This window comes from Anopheles ziemanni, chromosome 2, assembly GCF_943734765.1.
Source record: "Anopheles ziemanni chromosome 2, idAnoZiCoDA_A2_x.2, whole genome shotgun sequence".
In the NCBI taxonomy this organism is placed as follows: Eukaryota; Metazoa; Arthropoda; class Insecta; order Diptera; family Culicidae; genus Anopheles; species Anopheles ziemanni.
The window spans coordinates 63,853,013-63,870,187 of record NC_080705.1 but is presented as its reverse complement, the minus strand read 5'-3'; the positions used below and the strand labels follow the sequence as shown (position 1 = coordinate 63,870,187).

General features: G+C 44.1%; 1 protein-coding gene across 1 annotated transcript in view; it reads left to right on the top strand.

Moving 5' to 3' along the window:
* LOC131294073 (uncharacterized) overlaps window positions 1–17,175 on the top strand; it is a 56,995-nt gene that overhangs the window by 22,206 nt on the left and 17,614 nt on the right. The window contains exons 3-5 of the mRNA XM_058322118.1: window positions 5,856–6,001; window positions 6,070–6,236; window positions 6,331–6,525. Of these exons, the coding sequence (XP_058178101.1) occupies window positions 5,856–6,001; window positions 6,070–6,236; window positions 6,331–6,525 (508 nt within the window). The remainder of the gene's footprint in view (window positions 1–5,855; window positions 6,002–6,069; window positions 6,237–6,330; window positions 6,526–17,175) is intronic.

Genomic DNA, 17,175 nt, shown 5'->3' with positions numbered 1-17,175 from the left:
CCACCGCAGGCATTTTTAAACCCACCCCGGATCGCATTACTCGGGAGGGTTTTTATTTTGTGCCGGGCTATTAGTAATGTTTGCCATGCGTGCCACCAAACCCGGGACCCGGGAGGATCGGTACAACACTTCCTGGACTTTTTATGGGTGATTTGTCATCAACGATCAGCGGAAGGCCGATCAAATTTCGATGAGCGCTTATGATGACATGATTTTTGTGTCCAAATTCCTGAGCATGACAAAATGGTTTCCTATCGAAAACGGAGATTTTCCGAAAGTCTACTTTCGCTACACTCGTATCGATTAACAGGCAAACAAAATCTGTTAAGGTTACTGATTTTGTGGGAAAAGAAGAGCATAGATTAATAGAATGTCCGTCAAATCATATTTTATGATTCAATTAGTTCTTGCAGGATTGATAATACAAACGATAATAAATACCTCATTCAAGCTTCGTGTTTAAAATAGGAAAAGGTAACAATGGCGAACAAGCGGACAACGGTGCTTCAATTTTTTTCCGTCCAAACAAAACGCCTCCTTTCCTCCCCAACCGTCATTAGCCGGTCCCGGCAAAACCCGGTTGATGGTGGAAAAATCGATCACCTCCATCCCTCGGGGGGGAGGTGCCTATCAATCGATAGCCCACGTCCGGTCGTGCACGCCGATCGATCGGCCGTTCGCAGGAAAAGCGGAAAATCCAAAATCCGTAGATCGTAATCTTACCCTGGACCGGTTCTGTTCCGTCGGTTCGTACGTGATAAATTGGACATAACTTATAATCCGGACACCGGGCGGTGGTGCGATGGTGCACCGGAGGTAGTTGTTGTAATTTCCCTCCACTGCCACCCTCCATCATGCCTCCCCTTCGTTCTCCACCACCCGAAAGTGTGTCCACAAAAGCGCACAATGTTGGTCCGATCCGGTTACCTGTATATGGGCGAGTGAATGGAAGCAAAAGTAACCAATTGGAGGGTTTTTGCTGCCATTCTTCGAACGTCGCCTCCACCTCCCGAGTGCTGGGTGCCTCTTATGCCGCCTGGAGGAAGAAAAAAAAAACAGTGAAAAGGACAAAGCAAACGTGAACCGAAAAGAAAAATGGTTGGACGCGACGTGAGCTATTTTTGTTTCCTTTGGCTCACATCGGACGGCGTGCGCGCACACCGTCGCGACCAACTACTTCCGCGATCCTGGCCGCGTGGGGTTTGCATGCCCACACCCACACACACAGCCCACAGTCCTGGAGTGTCCGATGCAACCTCCACACAATCGCAAACCAACGCTCGGCATTCTTTCGGTTTGGTGTTGTGTGTTTCCCCCGCTCCAAAGTGGACATTGGGCTACTCGGCTTCCGGTGGCTACTGGTGGCCACGTTACGCCACACGAGGCACACGCACGGGTACACATAAAGACACACACACATACACGCGGTGGAGCGTGCTTGAGAGGCCCTTCCCGGTGTTGGCTTCCAATGGAGCACACTTACCAGCAAAACGGGCGGCGCACGAGCGAATGTTGAAGTCTGGCCGGCGACGAACCGTGCACCAGAATTTATGTAAGCCAGCGAGCGCGCGGTTCGCTCGTTGACGGAAATCAGTTCACATCCTGTCGCTCGCCGCTCCGGGAGCAATCCGGTGCCAGCCAAGTGCACTCCCGCAGGCCGAACTGCATTAATCGAATTATCGAAGGACAACTCTAGATGTGGAATATTAAGAACACTGCATCGTGCTCGGTTGATAGAGTGATTCAGTGAATTTGGTGATCGAATTTGTGCGCTCAATTTCTTAGACCAAAGCAATCCTTTGCAAGACCGGCCGGTAAATAATACTGATTGTCTTATTCAACTCTAAAATTAACTTGTAACATTAATTTTCGTTCCAAATCTTTAGTTGAACTCGGTGTGATATTTAAAGTTGGGTAGAATTTATCGGTTGGAAAGCGATTCACTTTGGTTACTGTTACGTAACACGGGGCAGCTCCGTGATGAGCTTAACTTCATTCATTCACGGTTAGGCTAGTGGTTTTATTTCGTACTGTGTGCTCATAATCCACTGAAGTAGTTCTTTGTCGCTGTGAGCATTTTTTTGTTTTTGCTATTGAAAATTTACAACTGGAAAGCTCGAACCGGAAAGGATATTAACGAAAGGAAGCTTAACACTGCTTCCCTTGTTTTCTACCATCTACATCCGGCCGGCCAGAAAGAAACGACAGTGTTGTGTGCAGCGAGCGAATCGAGTGAAGTCGGCGGTGTGTAAAGCATCCGCCGTTGCAGACGGATTTTCGTGGAAAAGTCACGAAACGTGTGTAGCCGGAGGCACGCAGTGCGAAGCACACAGTGGTTTAATTATTCAAGCGCTCCGTTGGGCCCCCACAAGAAACGAGTGCTTCCCAACGTTTGTGTTGCGGTGTTTGTTGCTGTGTAACGTGAACAGTACACTTCTGTTTTTTCCCATTCTTTTCCTTTGAACATTTCGCATTCTATTTATGTTACATTTTTTACCGATTTATTTAATTAACTTTAACCCTTCAATGTGTTCGCTGTTATTTGAGTCAGTGTAGATATTATTTTCCAGTTTAATTTTGCATGCGTTCTGCCTCGCTAGGTGTAATTAAATCTACTTTCTTTTGTTGTGATTTGAATGGAATTGGCGGCCCTATTGTTTGGAAAAAAAACAACTCAATTCATGAAACATTAAAAGACACCGTCTACCAGTGTGTTATTTTTGGGAAAAGACGGAATGAGCTGACACCGTAATTAAGCTGCAACCGAATTTGTTTTCCCGTTGATTAAAACCTGGGGGAAACTTTTCGTATGGAAGAAAACAAAATACTCTAAAATTCCCTGACAGTCAACATCAATCACTCGCGCTCGGTGCTGGACATTTCAATCAGCAAACAATTAGATTTAATGAACAGTAAATTAGATTTGCAATCTACGAAGCGCGGGACGAGCAACGTTTGCGACCGGATACACCTTGTGCCCTTTACCGGTGTTGGTAGTTTGACAAGTGAAATCGAGTGATAAAATGGGATTATCTCACGCAACGCAACCGGGACCGTAGCTCAAGATTCTTCGTCACTATTCGTGCCGTCCATGCGATCCATCGAGTTGGACAAGAATGCTTTCCCACTGTGCTCCGAAAGGCTTCGGACCAGTTTCGGGAAATTGGCTCGAAAATTAGCATAATTTCCACATAAATCTACACCACCTGCATGCTTTTCAATTAGTGCCTTCGCCGGAAGTCGGTGACAGACGGAATGTGTGCCTCTGTATGTGCGTGTGCTGTGAATGTGTGAATGTACGTGTGTCGGTAAATTAATATTCAACACACCCGCTCGGTTCGGATTGAAATGGCACGGTAGTTCCATTTTTCAAACCCGGTGCATAAGAAGGATAATTTTCAAAGGACTCATGATGGCCATCGTGAGTTCCATCTGCATCTCGTGGCATAAACGCGATCGCTATCGCGGCACCATTAAGCATGCCGAAGATTTGTGACTTTCGGTGCATACTTTAGTACCCAGCGTTTCCCTCCCCTGCCCCGACACTCTGCCCGGGAGAGGATTATGATGGCAATGAGCTTAAGCAGATTGGAGCAGCGGGAATTTCGGAAGAATGTTCGAAAGATATTATCATAATTTATGAGGGCTCGCTGATTGTTTCTGCTGGACGTTTCAACCGAACGAAGAACTTTGTAGCATCGCAGGGCTTATGCATTGATTCATTTATTATTCCGTTCCAACTTCCAACCGTTAGTTATGGCTCATAATTATGAAATTTGCAACCATTTTAAGTTAAAAATAAAGAAATGTAGATCAACCTTTCTTTGTTTTCAAATGGACAACTTGTAATTCATTTACATTTTCATTGTTACACAATCATAAAAATGAATCCGTCTTTCGAACTCTGGAAAAGAAACCTAACCTCATTAACTCCTACAACGAATGACCACCCTGACCATGCATATATGTTTCCTATGTGACATACAAATTGCCGCCATTTCATCAGTAACAGAACAACTTTCCTTCCTTCAGCACAAAGTGTTGACCGGAAAGGAAGCAGGAAAAACGAAAATTCGTTGGAGTTTAATTTGTCCCTTTCGTTTCGACTGATTGGCATGGGGCAGGTGAACTGTTTGGCGGATAATTTCCCCTGGGACCGCCCGACCCGGACCGCATGAATGGTCGAGTTAATTTTACTCATGTTGATTAAAATGCTCCGTACTGCTTCGTCCGGGGTAAAAACTGACCGCCATGGGTTAATATGATTAAATGTATCTCCAAGTGGGACATGCACACATTGTCTCCGGTAAATGTTGAAAGTTGATTTGGGTTAATTGTGTGTGCTTAAGTTCTATTTAAGCTGCCATTGAAAGCGATAGCGTTGTTCTCGTTGCTTATCATAAAACTGATTTATGATATATACAATAGTTTCCTATTTTATTATTACACTTTTCTGACTTGTTGTTTATTCATCAACAAGCATTATTGTGAACAACGTACTTTCGAATTAATTCTTTTAGAATGTTGATACCGATGGCGGAAAATGTATGCCACTAAATCATTTTAAAAGCAAACCCCGGGCCTGATCCGCCATTAATCGACTAGCTGTCATATTAATCAACCGAACAGGATCCGACACCCCCCGGCCGTTTCCAATATTTTCGTACAAACGGACACGAGAGAATCTCTTCCAACTAACGCGCGCCAAATAATGTTCGTGTCTGTTGCATGCTAATAACATTTCCCCATTCCTCCTCTTTTCCCTCGTGGACGTCAGAAATTAGCTCCCGCTCCGGGAAAGCTACACTCTCAAAGCCAGCACTCGGTCAAAATCGATAAGTCTATTTATGAATTTCGATTTGAAAAATTGACACGCAAATAAGGGGTATTAGTGTCGGTGGGGAAGAACTCAAGTCCCCCCCCCCCCTTTCGCTGAAACGGTACATGGGTTTCCATCACGGAAACCTCTCGGAAGCGAATGAATGGGGATGTTTCCTGTTGGCCACGCACGAAGCGTTCGTTTTCTAGTGGATGGTTTTTCACAAACAAGCAAGTGGCATTGTTTGAATCGTTCTCAGTGACTTATTTTACCCGCGCTCCCATGGTGAGGGAGGGGGAATACCGCGGTACATTGTTGTGAAACAATTGCTGTCAATCTCAGCGAATCCATTAGGATTCATTTTGTAGATCCCATGCAACCGGTTTGTTTAAGTATTTTCAGGGTGTATAAGCTTCATTTTCAGGTCTCGGTATTTGTATAGAGAATGTATCATTTCGATTTTAACCTCCCCGCACACAATGCGAAAATGAATACGTGATTAATGTCGGTAAATAATATGTTGCCGGCTGACGTTCGATCATTTAGCTTATCATTTTTTGAAGAACTAACAGAATGCATTAAGCGGTATTGGAGAGCAGCTTTTCACTTGTCAAATAATGCACAACAACGCGCATTAGTGTGCATCAGTGGGAATAAATAATGCGTTTGTTAAATAGTTACACAGGGTCGCAAGGGGACAAAAGGGGCATCCATTCGTTGCGCAATCGCAAGGCGGCCCCCGGAACGGTTCATCCATCAAACTTCAAGGAGCGACATCAATCATACCAGTGTAAAGTGCATGCTCGTGTCATATTTGCTAGTATGGCGTCCGTTTTTCTGCCAGAATTTTCGCTGTTGATGTACAATTCCGTTTCCTTTTCTTTCTTTCCCTTTCTTTCTTCCATTCGTTCATTCGATACGCTTGCAGCATCCGATAGCCACATTTCATGGCCGCAGCCCAGGCGGCCGCTTGCTTGCCGTGTACTCGTGTTTGCGTAGATTAGCTGACAAAACAGAATAATTGATGCATTTCAAGTTACAGGGTTGTGGTAGTGGTGGCCGGTAACCGGGACGCGGTAACGCTCGGTGGACTGACGCCGGACACGCAGTACCAGTTGACGGTGGCCGCCGTCTGGAACGGGAAGAAGTATCGCAGCCGACCGATCGTATTCAGAACACTGGGTAAGTCGGCTCGACTTTCGCTTCCCGCGCGGAAAGTTTGCGCAACTAACGTTGGTGCGTTTTTCCAGAGCCTCCAAAGACCTCGCACCCGCTCGATCCGGGCTCGCCGGCGGGTAGCAGCGGTCCCCCGAACTCACCCCACGCCGATACCGCCCCCTCGCTGAGCGGCTTCGGGATCTTCAACGATGAGTTCGGCAACATGTCCGTTAACTCCACGTCCCGCGAACTTCCAACGGTAAGTTGTTGCTCGACGCTATCGCTTACATCGGCGTGCCTCTCAAACGCGTACCTTCTTCTTCTTTCTCCCCTACAACCTCACCCATTCGCAGATCCGTGGTGTAGAGATCGGTATCGTAGTGTTAGTGTTAATAGTCTGGGCTGGTGCTATAGCTTTATTTTTTAACCGATGGGGTAAGATACGAATGTTGCTTCCATATCAACCGGACTACAAGCAGGAACAGCTGAAGGTTCCTGGTACGGGCGTCTGTGCCAACGGTACCTGCAACGGACAACATTCCCATCAGGTAGGATCATCATCCCGCATGCCGCCGCTCACCTTCACCGTCACCACCTGTTTCTTTTCACCCACCACAGTAAAGAAACTATGCAAAACGATATGAAACAAAACAAGAAAAAAAATCAAATGCCTAAGAAGATTGTTTAGGTGCATGGCGAGAAGCGTAAAACACCTCTCGTGTGTGTTTTTGTTCGCCACTCTTCTATTTTTGTTTCCGTTTTCCACTATCGAGTGCATTCTGTTCGCGGCAGGTCGATAACCTGCATCTACTGCGTATCTATGTAGCTCTGTTTGGAAATCATCCTTCATTTACCATAGTGTTTCTTTCGCTATCTGTTACTTCCCTCCCGTGGACGACTTATATCTTCTTCTCCCCCGACAGTTTTCATATCTTCTAACCCGTCTCTTTACCACTATCTCCCATTGGAATGAGTGTCCATCCTTTTCTCTGTAGTGATTTCATCGATCTCCTTTCATTTGTTAGCCTCTTTTAGTACACTGCCAAATCCATATACAGGATCGAAATACACTACGGCGAACCGTACGCTGTTTGGCTCGCCTCCAACACACTTCAAACACACTGTGGATTAGATAGCTGTGCCCTCTTCTCTGCTCTACTTGCGCTGAAAACCCTTCACCGGTGTGGCTTAACCTGACTACATGACGATTCTGCGTGTCTCTTTCTTCTTTTCTCTCTCTCTCTCTTTCCTTCTGACCTTACAAACATTCTTATAACTTCAGTCACTCTGTCTCTTATTCCTTACTCTCTTTCTGCATTTCTCCTACCCTCTCTTACTCAACCACTTCTCTAAGCTTATCCAGCATTTGCGTGTGGTTTTTTTTTAACTGTTTGAATCTTTGCCCTATGTCTCTTCTTTCTCCCCTTTTTTATGCCATGGTTGGTTACTGCACAAGGACCTTAGTCCGTTTCCGTACGATTGGGCTTTGTTTTTTTCGCCATGTGCAACACGAACCCTCTTTTACAAATCCTTTCGGCATATTGTGTGAGAGTTTTCCACTTTTCCCCCTTGTGTTACATTGTTTCATTTCGAGCCCTTGCTCCGGTTTTGTTTTCTATACAGTGTACGCCACTCCTTCGTCGGAGTAGGTGGTATTTGTGGGTTTACTTTTCACTCCCTTTTTTTGGTTTTTATTCCGTCAAATCTCCTCCCTTACCATCCAACCCTGGTTTGGTTGCATCTTGAACTTTTTAGGTATTCATTTTCGGGACAAACAAAAATCTTTCTAAGTAGTCAAAACTTAAAACTTTTTCAAAATTTTTCCCAAACTAAAAAAGGTATTGTTTATCGCACAATGTATTATTTTTCTGCCGCATTTACACATAATATCGTCTTTACCAGTTTTATTTCTTGTTTCTTTATTGCGTTCGAAGCAAATAGTTAGAATGTTTCCAATCAAAAACGAGAAAATTTTTGTGGTAGAAAATGAACGAGACAGGAAAGATTTTTCAAGATCAGCTTTTTTTTTTGTTCTTACAATATCACAACACGTGGCTGATTTCCACATGTTACCGTGACTCTGTTCTCCATAAGCGTTTGGTGGTTCATTGGGAGCAAAATTTAAATTCGTAGATCGTTCCGCACGGTGATACTCATAGGTGATTTTTTTTAATTTTCTAAATGGACCGCGGATTATGGCGCAATTGGTAATTTTAGAAATAATCCATTATGCGGGTACACAAGCATATCGATGAACGCTACAACTTGGAACATTTTTCTACCGAAAAACTACTCCCAAACGTGTATACTCCGATATCACCGATGAGCAAGTGCACCTTTTCTTTTGGGATGTTAGCAATTGGAGGACGCCACAAAAGGAAACGCTTTGGAGAACGACGACATGGATGCAGCTTCCTGGTCAGACTTACTATTCCCTTTTTTTCTCTTCTTTCTTCCAAAAACCAAAAACAAAAACCAAAACAACCCCGCAACAACCGCTGCTACCCCTGCAACGGACCTGAAACGAAACAACCCAAAACTCACAGGATTCCGAACCTGGACTGGAACGTTTCACCATGTTGCACTTACAAGTAAAGCGATTCCTTTTTGCTACTCATACTAGTACCATTAAACTAAAACATTTCTTCTCGTTTCACCTCAAGCTGCTCAGTTTTGTTTTCTTTTTTCATTCTTGGCTTTTTATCACCTTCCTGGCAGGCAGCGACTGTAATCTAATTTCCAACCGTACGACCACCCTTGTTTTCCCGGCTAACTTCTCGCAAGCATGGTTTTGGTTTCGTTCGTTCGCTTCCGATTGTTATGTTTTCCACTCCGACTAGTTTGTGGTTGGTTGTCACAAAGGAAATAGAGGTCGAAATTCAGTCCTGTCCTCCAATTGGCTAGCAAGCTTTTGTTAAGAATCAGCACCATGTGTATCGAAAATGAAGCGACAAATATGGTTTCCCAAAGTTCTATACGGTTTCCATTGTTACACTTTAGAAAAAAAGCTGTTTTTTCCAATATTCCAACACTTTGCGCACAGCGTGTTTGGTCTCAAATTTACTTTCATTATTCTCTTCGATACTTTTGAAGAGATTTGTTTCTCATTAATACTTATTTGTTTAACTCACACCAAACTTATCTATACATTTATTGTCTGCCTAAAATAACGAGTTTTCAGACTTCGCTACCATAGACAAATCTTAATCGTCAAACTAATTCAATCAATATGTAATTCATTCTGAGCTTTTTTGTTAGTTCGTTGCCAATTCATCCCCTTCCACGCACGTTGAAAATTTTGGTTCCTCAAGGAAGCTCTCCCAATGGAGGCGCCTGGTCGTTGACGCTGATGGCGCATCGTGCAGCTTCCCAGTTTGACTGTATCAGTTCCGTCCTCCCAAGTTTTGCCTCACGCGCTTCTCACCCACCATCACGGTTTTGAGTGGAGCATTATTGCAATTCACTTTCGTTTGACATGTTTGGAAATGAAATGAATCTACTAACTGACCGACCTGTAACCACTTTACTTTATAGACCCTGCGGCGTTGGCTGTACATTGGTTGTGTTGGAAAACTTAAAAAACACACGAGTGTATGTAAACTTCTATCCTTACTTACTTAAAAAAAAACCGTAACAGTAGTTATTATTTGAATGATTAAATTTAATTCCACCTACGAAATATGTATACATTTCACAATCATTTTTCTGCTCAATGCAATATGGAAGTTTTCTTAACAACAATATTTTTTAGTTGTATATACATATTTCTTAGGCATAATTTTGACTTTGTCAAACAATTGCATGACACAGGGCGGGGATCAACATACTACCGTGTACAGCAATAATCAAAATCGTACAGCGATTATGTGATGCATCGTAAAAAGCGTAATCTTTCGCAGCTGCATATTTATACCGTTACCAACTTCTATCGAAAACTCGTATTCATTTGTTTGCAAAGTGTTTCGTTTGTAATTAACGATTTACATTCCCATCAAGCCAAACTTTTCCAGGCAAAAATATCTTTGCCCACAACAAACACCACGAACGGAAAGTGGCCGAAGTTTTCGGGCAAAATTAAAGAGCGCAAAGAAGAGCAACGGAAAGTTAAACAAACTTAGCAACTAACGGTGGTGATGGGAGGAGTTTTGGTGCGCGGATGAAGATGCCACCGCAGCAAGCCGTTTATTTCCACTTCGACGAAAGTTCGATTTGGGTAAAAATGGGTAAACTTTTATCAGCGAGGGTTTGGTTTTCGGCGGATAGAACATTTGGTTTCTCATCTCGGGAAATCGGAAGATAAAAAAAATGGAAACCCCCAGACTTTTCGCGTCGAAGAATGATGATGAAAATACCACATCTTTTCAAGATTTTTCCCATCATTTCTTACTCCACGCTTTCATAATCCCAAACCATATTTGCATCCATCCGCGATAGTTCATGGTTCCGGTCCGATGGCTTGGTGACCGCATGTTAACAAGGGTTTGGTGTGTATCTTTGTTCCATTTGCGAACTCTCCACGAGGGAAGGAAGTATGTAGGAAGACTTAACATTCTATCCCGCGCGGTATCGTTACTAACCGCAGGCACCGAAGCTCAGAAAACAGGAGAATCAATATCTTCCAAGAATGATGATACGAAGAAAAACACCGTTAGAAGGAAGAAGACATCAAGCTGGAGGGGTTTTATCCACCACAGAGCAACAACATTCACTGGCCTGCCACTGGGTTGGATACCGGGCGGATTCGTCTGTCTGCTCGCTGCCCGGTGAAGTCGCACCGTCTCGAGCATAAATCGATTTCTCATATTCAGCTTATTGGGAATTGAGTTGTAGGTGATTTTTCCCGGCACAGTGTCGGGAAAATCCGTGTAGGATTGGGCCGGCGACGATAGCATAAACACCTACACGAAGCAGGGCTTAAGGAATAAAAATGAAATATGATTCCACCAGAGCTGGCGCTGAATTCCGCACAAGACTTTTGGCTTGAAGCGATTTACAGTGGTGTGATTAAACGGTTCTTAAACGCCTTATCGTGTTGGCCCAGGTTTGGTATCCGGCATCTAGGCAGCTCTAGCCTCGCGGGTTTTTAACGAGTTTGACGAATGGAGTTCGAACGAGTTTCTTTCGGGGATAAATTGTGACCGGTTTCCAGGTGTTCCATTCTATCGTTCCTTTTCTCTAACTTCCCTCTTTTGAGTTGATCTCAAATATGTGTCCTATTGCGTCTAATCTCGTGCAATCGGAACCAATTTGTTTGAAATATCACAACAGGGAAACCTTCTCATTTTTTTTTTTTGTGTGTGGGACCAAAGGTTTGGAAGTGCTTCTCACGAAAACCTGTATTTATCGCTCGTAATTGGGGCAATTTGTCTTTGGAACGTTCCGTGTCCGGCCCGGTCCAAGCCACAAGGTTGTCGCACGAGGATCTATGATTAATGGAGTCAAGTTCGAGGCGACGTGATGCTTTGCTACCTATCCAAAATTGAACGACGCTTTTTTGGGGCGTCTTTGGGAGTTTCTAAAACCTGGGCTAGTTCTTTGGCGTGCTGGATAATGGAAGTTTGTGTTGAGAGGTTTCCGAAGCACATAGATTTCATTAAAAAGAATACGAAGAAAAGTTTTATTATTATTGTCTTCGTGAAGACTAAACGAATCCTCTAAAATGTTTTCAAATCATTGCTTGTTTTTGGCAGAAAACATCTGTTAATTGTTCATCAATCAGCAATTCTTTTCAAATTAAGCAAATTGCTTAGTTTTTGGCCTTTTTTAAACATCCTTTTTGATTGACCCTTCTTCAGCTGATCCTGTATTTGCTGTAGGCAATTGGAATGTTTTGCAAACAAAAAATCCAAGCACGGAAATTCTATCCGGCTCCAGCCACCTAAAGATTGATGATGGCCATCAGTCGTAGAGTCACAACATTCGACCTTTTTACGAGCGTCAATTGAATAGCCGGCCGCATACTAAGCCGCTCGAATTAAAGCTAACGACGATCGGCGTAATCGGATTCAGATGCGGGTGAAATTATTTAAATTGCTCACCATCGACTCCGGCCCGGGTTGTCATAAATTTTACTTGATTCCGATGGCACGCCAGACGCGTTTTCAGGCCAGTGCGTCCCGAAGTATATTGCACAGCCCACGCACAACACTTGCTTGTTGGTTCTCTCGACACTTGCGTTCTTTCTTTCCCGCTTTCGTTTCTTTTGATGCAGGGTATATAGATATTTTTTCCACCGTTCCGGAAATAAATACAAACACACACAAACAGTCGCAAAAAAATCAATGTCCCACCGAATTCCCACCGGCCACACTCTGCGGCTTCCGCATTGGGAGGAATAAAATGAGGAATTCTACCCCCTTTTCAGTCCGCTCTTTAAGGCAGCTCGTCATTGCGACAAACGTCCAGCTCGGGCACTAAATTATTCAAGAGGCTTGCAGGCTTTGATTCAAGCTGGTTGGAGTCCGCACGCGTGGAAACACGCCCCTTGCAGGTGCGACAATCCCATCCGCCCGGCGTTTTCCCTGCTACGTCCTTGTCGGTGGCGTGGAGACGCGGATCGAAGTCCACTGCTATCTTAACCCGCCCCAACACCCTTGCCGTCCTTCGGGGGCCAGTCCATTGGGCGGAAGTGGAGTGCAAACGAGCATATCAAAATCGATTTTGTACCTTTTGCTGGTAGCGGTGCAAACTTTCTAATCTACCGATTCCAGTCTACAGCCTGGATTACGGTTGCCTTTGTTTGAATGTTGTAGAAGTCCGTCGAGATTGATGCATCCAATCGCAACGTCCCATTTTCATTGCAAGTCTGGCCTCATTCGTGCCGAACGTGGCCAATCACTAATGATGATGGTGACGGTGAAATTCAGTGCAAATTACAAAACGCTGAATCGATCGAGATAAAATTATGTCCCGAGCTAAGCATAGCAGGCTTAAGACATAGGATTGCTACACAGAGCATATATTTGTGCAGTTATTGCATGTCTCTCCTGGATCTTTGTTTTTCACAAACATGTTTCAAAAATGTCTAAGTTTTCGTGTCAACATTTAAGGGCAACAAAAAAAACGTGAAAATTTGAGCATTGTTTTTCTATTTTTCTTGTTGTAATAAATAATTTTGAGTGAATCATTTCCCGTTTAGAATAAGTATCAGTTTGTTTTCTTTACATAAAAAAATTCTTTGAAAACCACAACATTTTCTCTTATTATGTTTTATCACAAAATGCATTAAATGAAGCGAATTTATTTCAAAATATCCCCCATTGTCGCTTTAAAGTCTCAACCAGTTAAAGGACATCTACCTCCGTCGAAAAGGAAGCCGTCAGACCTAAAGACAAAGAACATTTCACAAAGTGGAATCGCCCGATAAAAAGGAGACAATGTGTACCTCGAAGCATCGAGTTAGAGACAATACCTTCCCACTCCCCAAAATGCCGTCCACCCCCAAAAGAATCGCTTTTCACTTCCACCCGCCCCGCCAGCAAATCGGGTGCTAAATTTATGACCTCAATAAGGAGATGAAAACGAACCGGAAATGGAACCTCTTCATCCCTCGTTTCGCTTTTGGCTTTGTTGTCGCACTAGGTAGCCTGCGACAAGCGAGCGAAAGTTTTGCCGCCTCAGCCTCGGCTGACGCTGACACTTCCCGAAAACCCCGGTACGCATTAAGCTTCACACGCTCCGCTGTTCGACCGTATGTTCTGCGGTTGCGAACGGTGTGGCGTCGAAGGATTCGAGCGACTTGAAAGCTTGCCGGGTTGGGGTTTGCCTTCGCCCTCGAGGAACTGGCTGTGCCGAGCGATGAGCATGATGATGTCGTTTGTTTTCTCGAGCACGTGCGCATGTGGTTTTTTGCCGTTCAAAGGCGCGGGAACAATCAGGACTGGTGGCTACGTTACGAGTGGCAGGGCGGAAGCCCTCCTCGGTGTGTACGTAAACTGTATCATAAATCTTGGCAGAAGAAACTTCAATCGCAGGATCGGAATGGGCTTGACGGTTTGGTGCTTGAAAACCCTCGAATCCACCGACGCCAGGGGTGGGGTTGGATTTTTATTTCGTTCGTTTCGAGTCGATGGCCTCGGAAGCACGCGATCCGATGAAACAAAAGTAATGGAAATAAATTAAAAATAAATACAATCCGCTCAAGCAATACTTACAGCACTTTCATGACAATAAACTGAAAGTGATTTTACACGATAGCTTTCGCAGGCGAAACCTTCCTGAAGTAAGGAAAAGTTGTTTCTCGTTTTTGAGTGCAGCTGTGAACGAACGAAGTTGTTTAGTATTCAATCTTAAACCCAGAATTAAATTAATAGCAATCACATTTATTACATTACGAATGGCAAATCTACTCTCTCGAATCGAGTTCGTGGTTCCCGCAATTCGCCTTCCAACGGACAAGTGCACAATGTTGCAGTCCGGTCAAGGATGGTTGTGCCGGTTTGACGACCAGTTCCGCATTTCAATCGCGATCGACTCATACCGCACGATACACGTTACGATCGATTTAACGACTGGCTGGTGAACCCGGCGGGTTGTGACTATCGAGTGTCGACTTTACGAGTCCACCATGTCACTAGCTTCGAATTTCTCAAACACCGGATGGCGCATTCGAGATGATTCGAGCGCCAGTGATGCCTTTGATTTGATTGCACGTTTATGTCGCACGGAGCAGATTGAGAAAATCCTTCCGCCTGTGAGCTGATTGTTCGGTTTGATGGATGGGGACAGTTTTGTTGTCCTTTCCACTATGTTCGTTCCCTCCCGGTGGATTACAATGTTCGGTAGAAAAGACCGGCGTGCAAAGCCACCCGTGAACCGCCCTCGAAAAGGTTCCGTTTCTTAAATCCTCTCGGGGAAGATATATTGTTCGAGTGCGCTTCCGCTTTCCTTTCCACCGCCGTGCTACGGTGGGATCTAACGAGAAACTATAAAATTAGCATTTTTCAAACATTTTCCTCCCGGCAGGGAACGTTTGCACCGACCGCTTTCCGGCAAAACTATCTCGAAAGGAATCCACTCGGGTTCGCAACCGTCGAACACGCTGGCTACGAAAAGAGCATCAGGATGAAGGAGTAAATCTTCCCGCAAAGGATCTGTGCTGAACCTGCACAATACCCCGAGGGCGCTAAAAAGCTCGCTCCGTTTTTTTTTCTTATTGCAGCCATGTCCGGCCATTGTTTGGCTCCCCCTTGGGGTCCTGAGAAAAGCTAAGGAGTAAAAGGGTGTACAAAATAGCTTGTTAAAAAATGCAACCTCCTCGCTGGCAACAAATTCCCTATTCCCTCTTTGCAGCGCCCCGAGGACGCAAGGTCCCACCGAAATACCAAAACTGTGCCATTTTCTTTTGTGCAGTGAAGGGTTTTTTTTATGCTGCGCTATTTTCCCGCTTGAACATGACATTATCCGCACGAATGTGTTGCAAATTATCGGCACCGGTGCCGGTTTTGTGCAGTTGTGCCGCACTAGTGCTTATTTTCAGACGTTTTTTTCTTGCACCGGTCCCACCCCACTCCATGATAAACATATTATTCGGACCGTTTGCGGCGCTTATGACCTTCTTGTTGGGAGGGGCATAAAACGAAATAAAATAGAAATAAAGCTCTCCCGGCTCCTGGAGGAAGCCACACATAAACTGCACCGTCCGATAAGCATCTTCCAAATTACCGGCAGCCGTAAATCAACGGTACTGTTTTCACACTCATTTAAATAAGTATAAAAACGAGGAAAGGTTCACCGGGAAGTGAAAGCATAAAAAACACTATTCAAAAGGGCAAAGAAAAGCTAGCCTTTTTCTCTTGGAAACAATTTTACCCAGTGCGGCGAAGAAAAAGGGAAAAATGAATATAAGAAACGAACACCACCGTGGTCAGTGTTATGTTGTTCACGTTGCACCGGACACCACAGGCCGGAAGTGCAAACCGTATTGCTGCACGTCCAACATATTCGCAAGTGACGATGCGGCCATTAGCCGCAATGCAAAGAAAATAGTTCCTCGGGGGAGGAAGGTGAAAATACCAGTGAAACAACAATCGCAACAGACACATACACCATTGATGACACGTTTGCCAAATGGTTCGTTCCTCTCTTCAGGCGGTGGTGAATGAAAATGGGGCTTTTGGCCTACAATAAAGGGTACGCTTTTTGTGCGCTCGGGTTCAGCATAACACAGCAACAGCGGAAAGTGTTTATTGGAGCGAAAACATCGGTTTGTATGCGTGTGTACAAAGGACCCCCCGCCGGTGGGATTGTTTATGATATGCTGGTTTATCTCCGCTTTGTTCACACCTCGTATTGAAAGCTGTTTAAGCTCTAAATGGTGCGAAAGTTGCATGGTGTGTTGTTCAATATGAAAGATAAATTATGTCATGTGAGACCGGTTGAATTTAGTTATATTTACGGTAGCGATTCTTTTCTTAATCGCTTAGTAAATTATAGTAGCAATGGTGGTGTTGAAATATTATATTACATTCTGAAAAACTGTCGTTTATAACTTTTCCGTATCATAAATTGATAGCTCCTTTCTTTGCCGTGTGCTGCCCAACATTTTACCTGCTCTGCACATGGAAAGGTTTCATTTTACTACAAGAGAAGCCATCCAGCAAAATCTCTTGAACAATACGGAACCTCCGTAAACCTTCCGCTTGAAAGAAGCTTACACTTAATCCTCTCATATAACTGGGAAAATATGCGAAGCATATGTGCAGTTGTGGATTAACAAAACTTTAGCATGTAAGCAGAAGTTGATCCTAGGAAGCAGAAGTAGAAATCTGTTATACTCGTACCCGACGTAATCCTGAATTTTTTGCGTTAAAAAATTCCCTCATGGAGTAGATCACAATAAGAAAATCCATTGCTGATGAAACTGGAAAAAATACTTGACAGCATGGCTATGGCTTCTTGGAAACAATTATCTCAACGATGAAAACTGCGGCAGGAAACTTCTGCGTACTGACAAATGGCCCCTTATGGACGAGAAGTAATTGAATGTTTTCTGCTTCGTTTTATCGCTTGGTGACAGCATCAATAACCACGAAAGTTTTACCAAAGTGTCGCCGCATCATGAGTAGATCAATACCATTTTCAATTTGACGTCGATCCGGCTGGGGAGGGTTGATTTTATGAGCCTAATAAAATGTTTCCAATTTTATGGTTCACTTTATTGTTTTCTTCTCGTTCGATCGCCACAACATCATCATGAC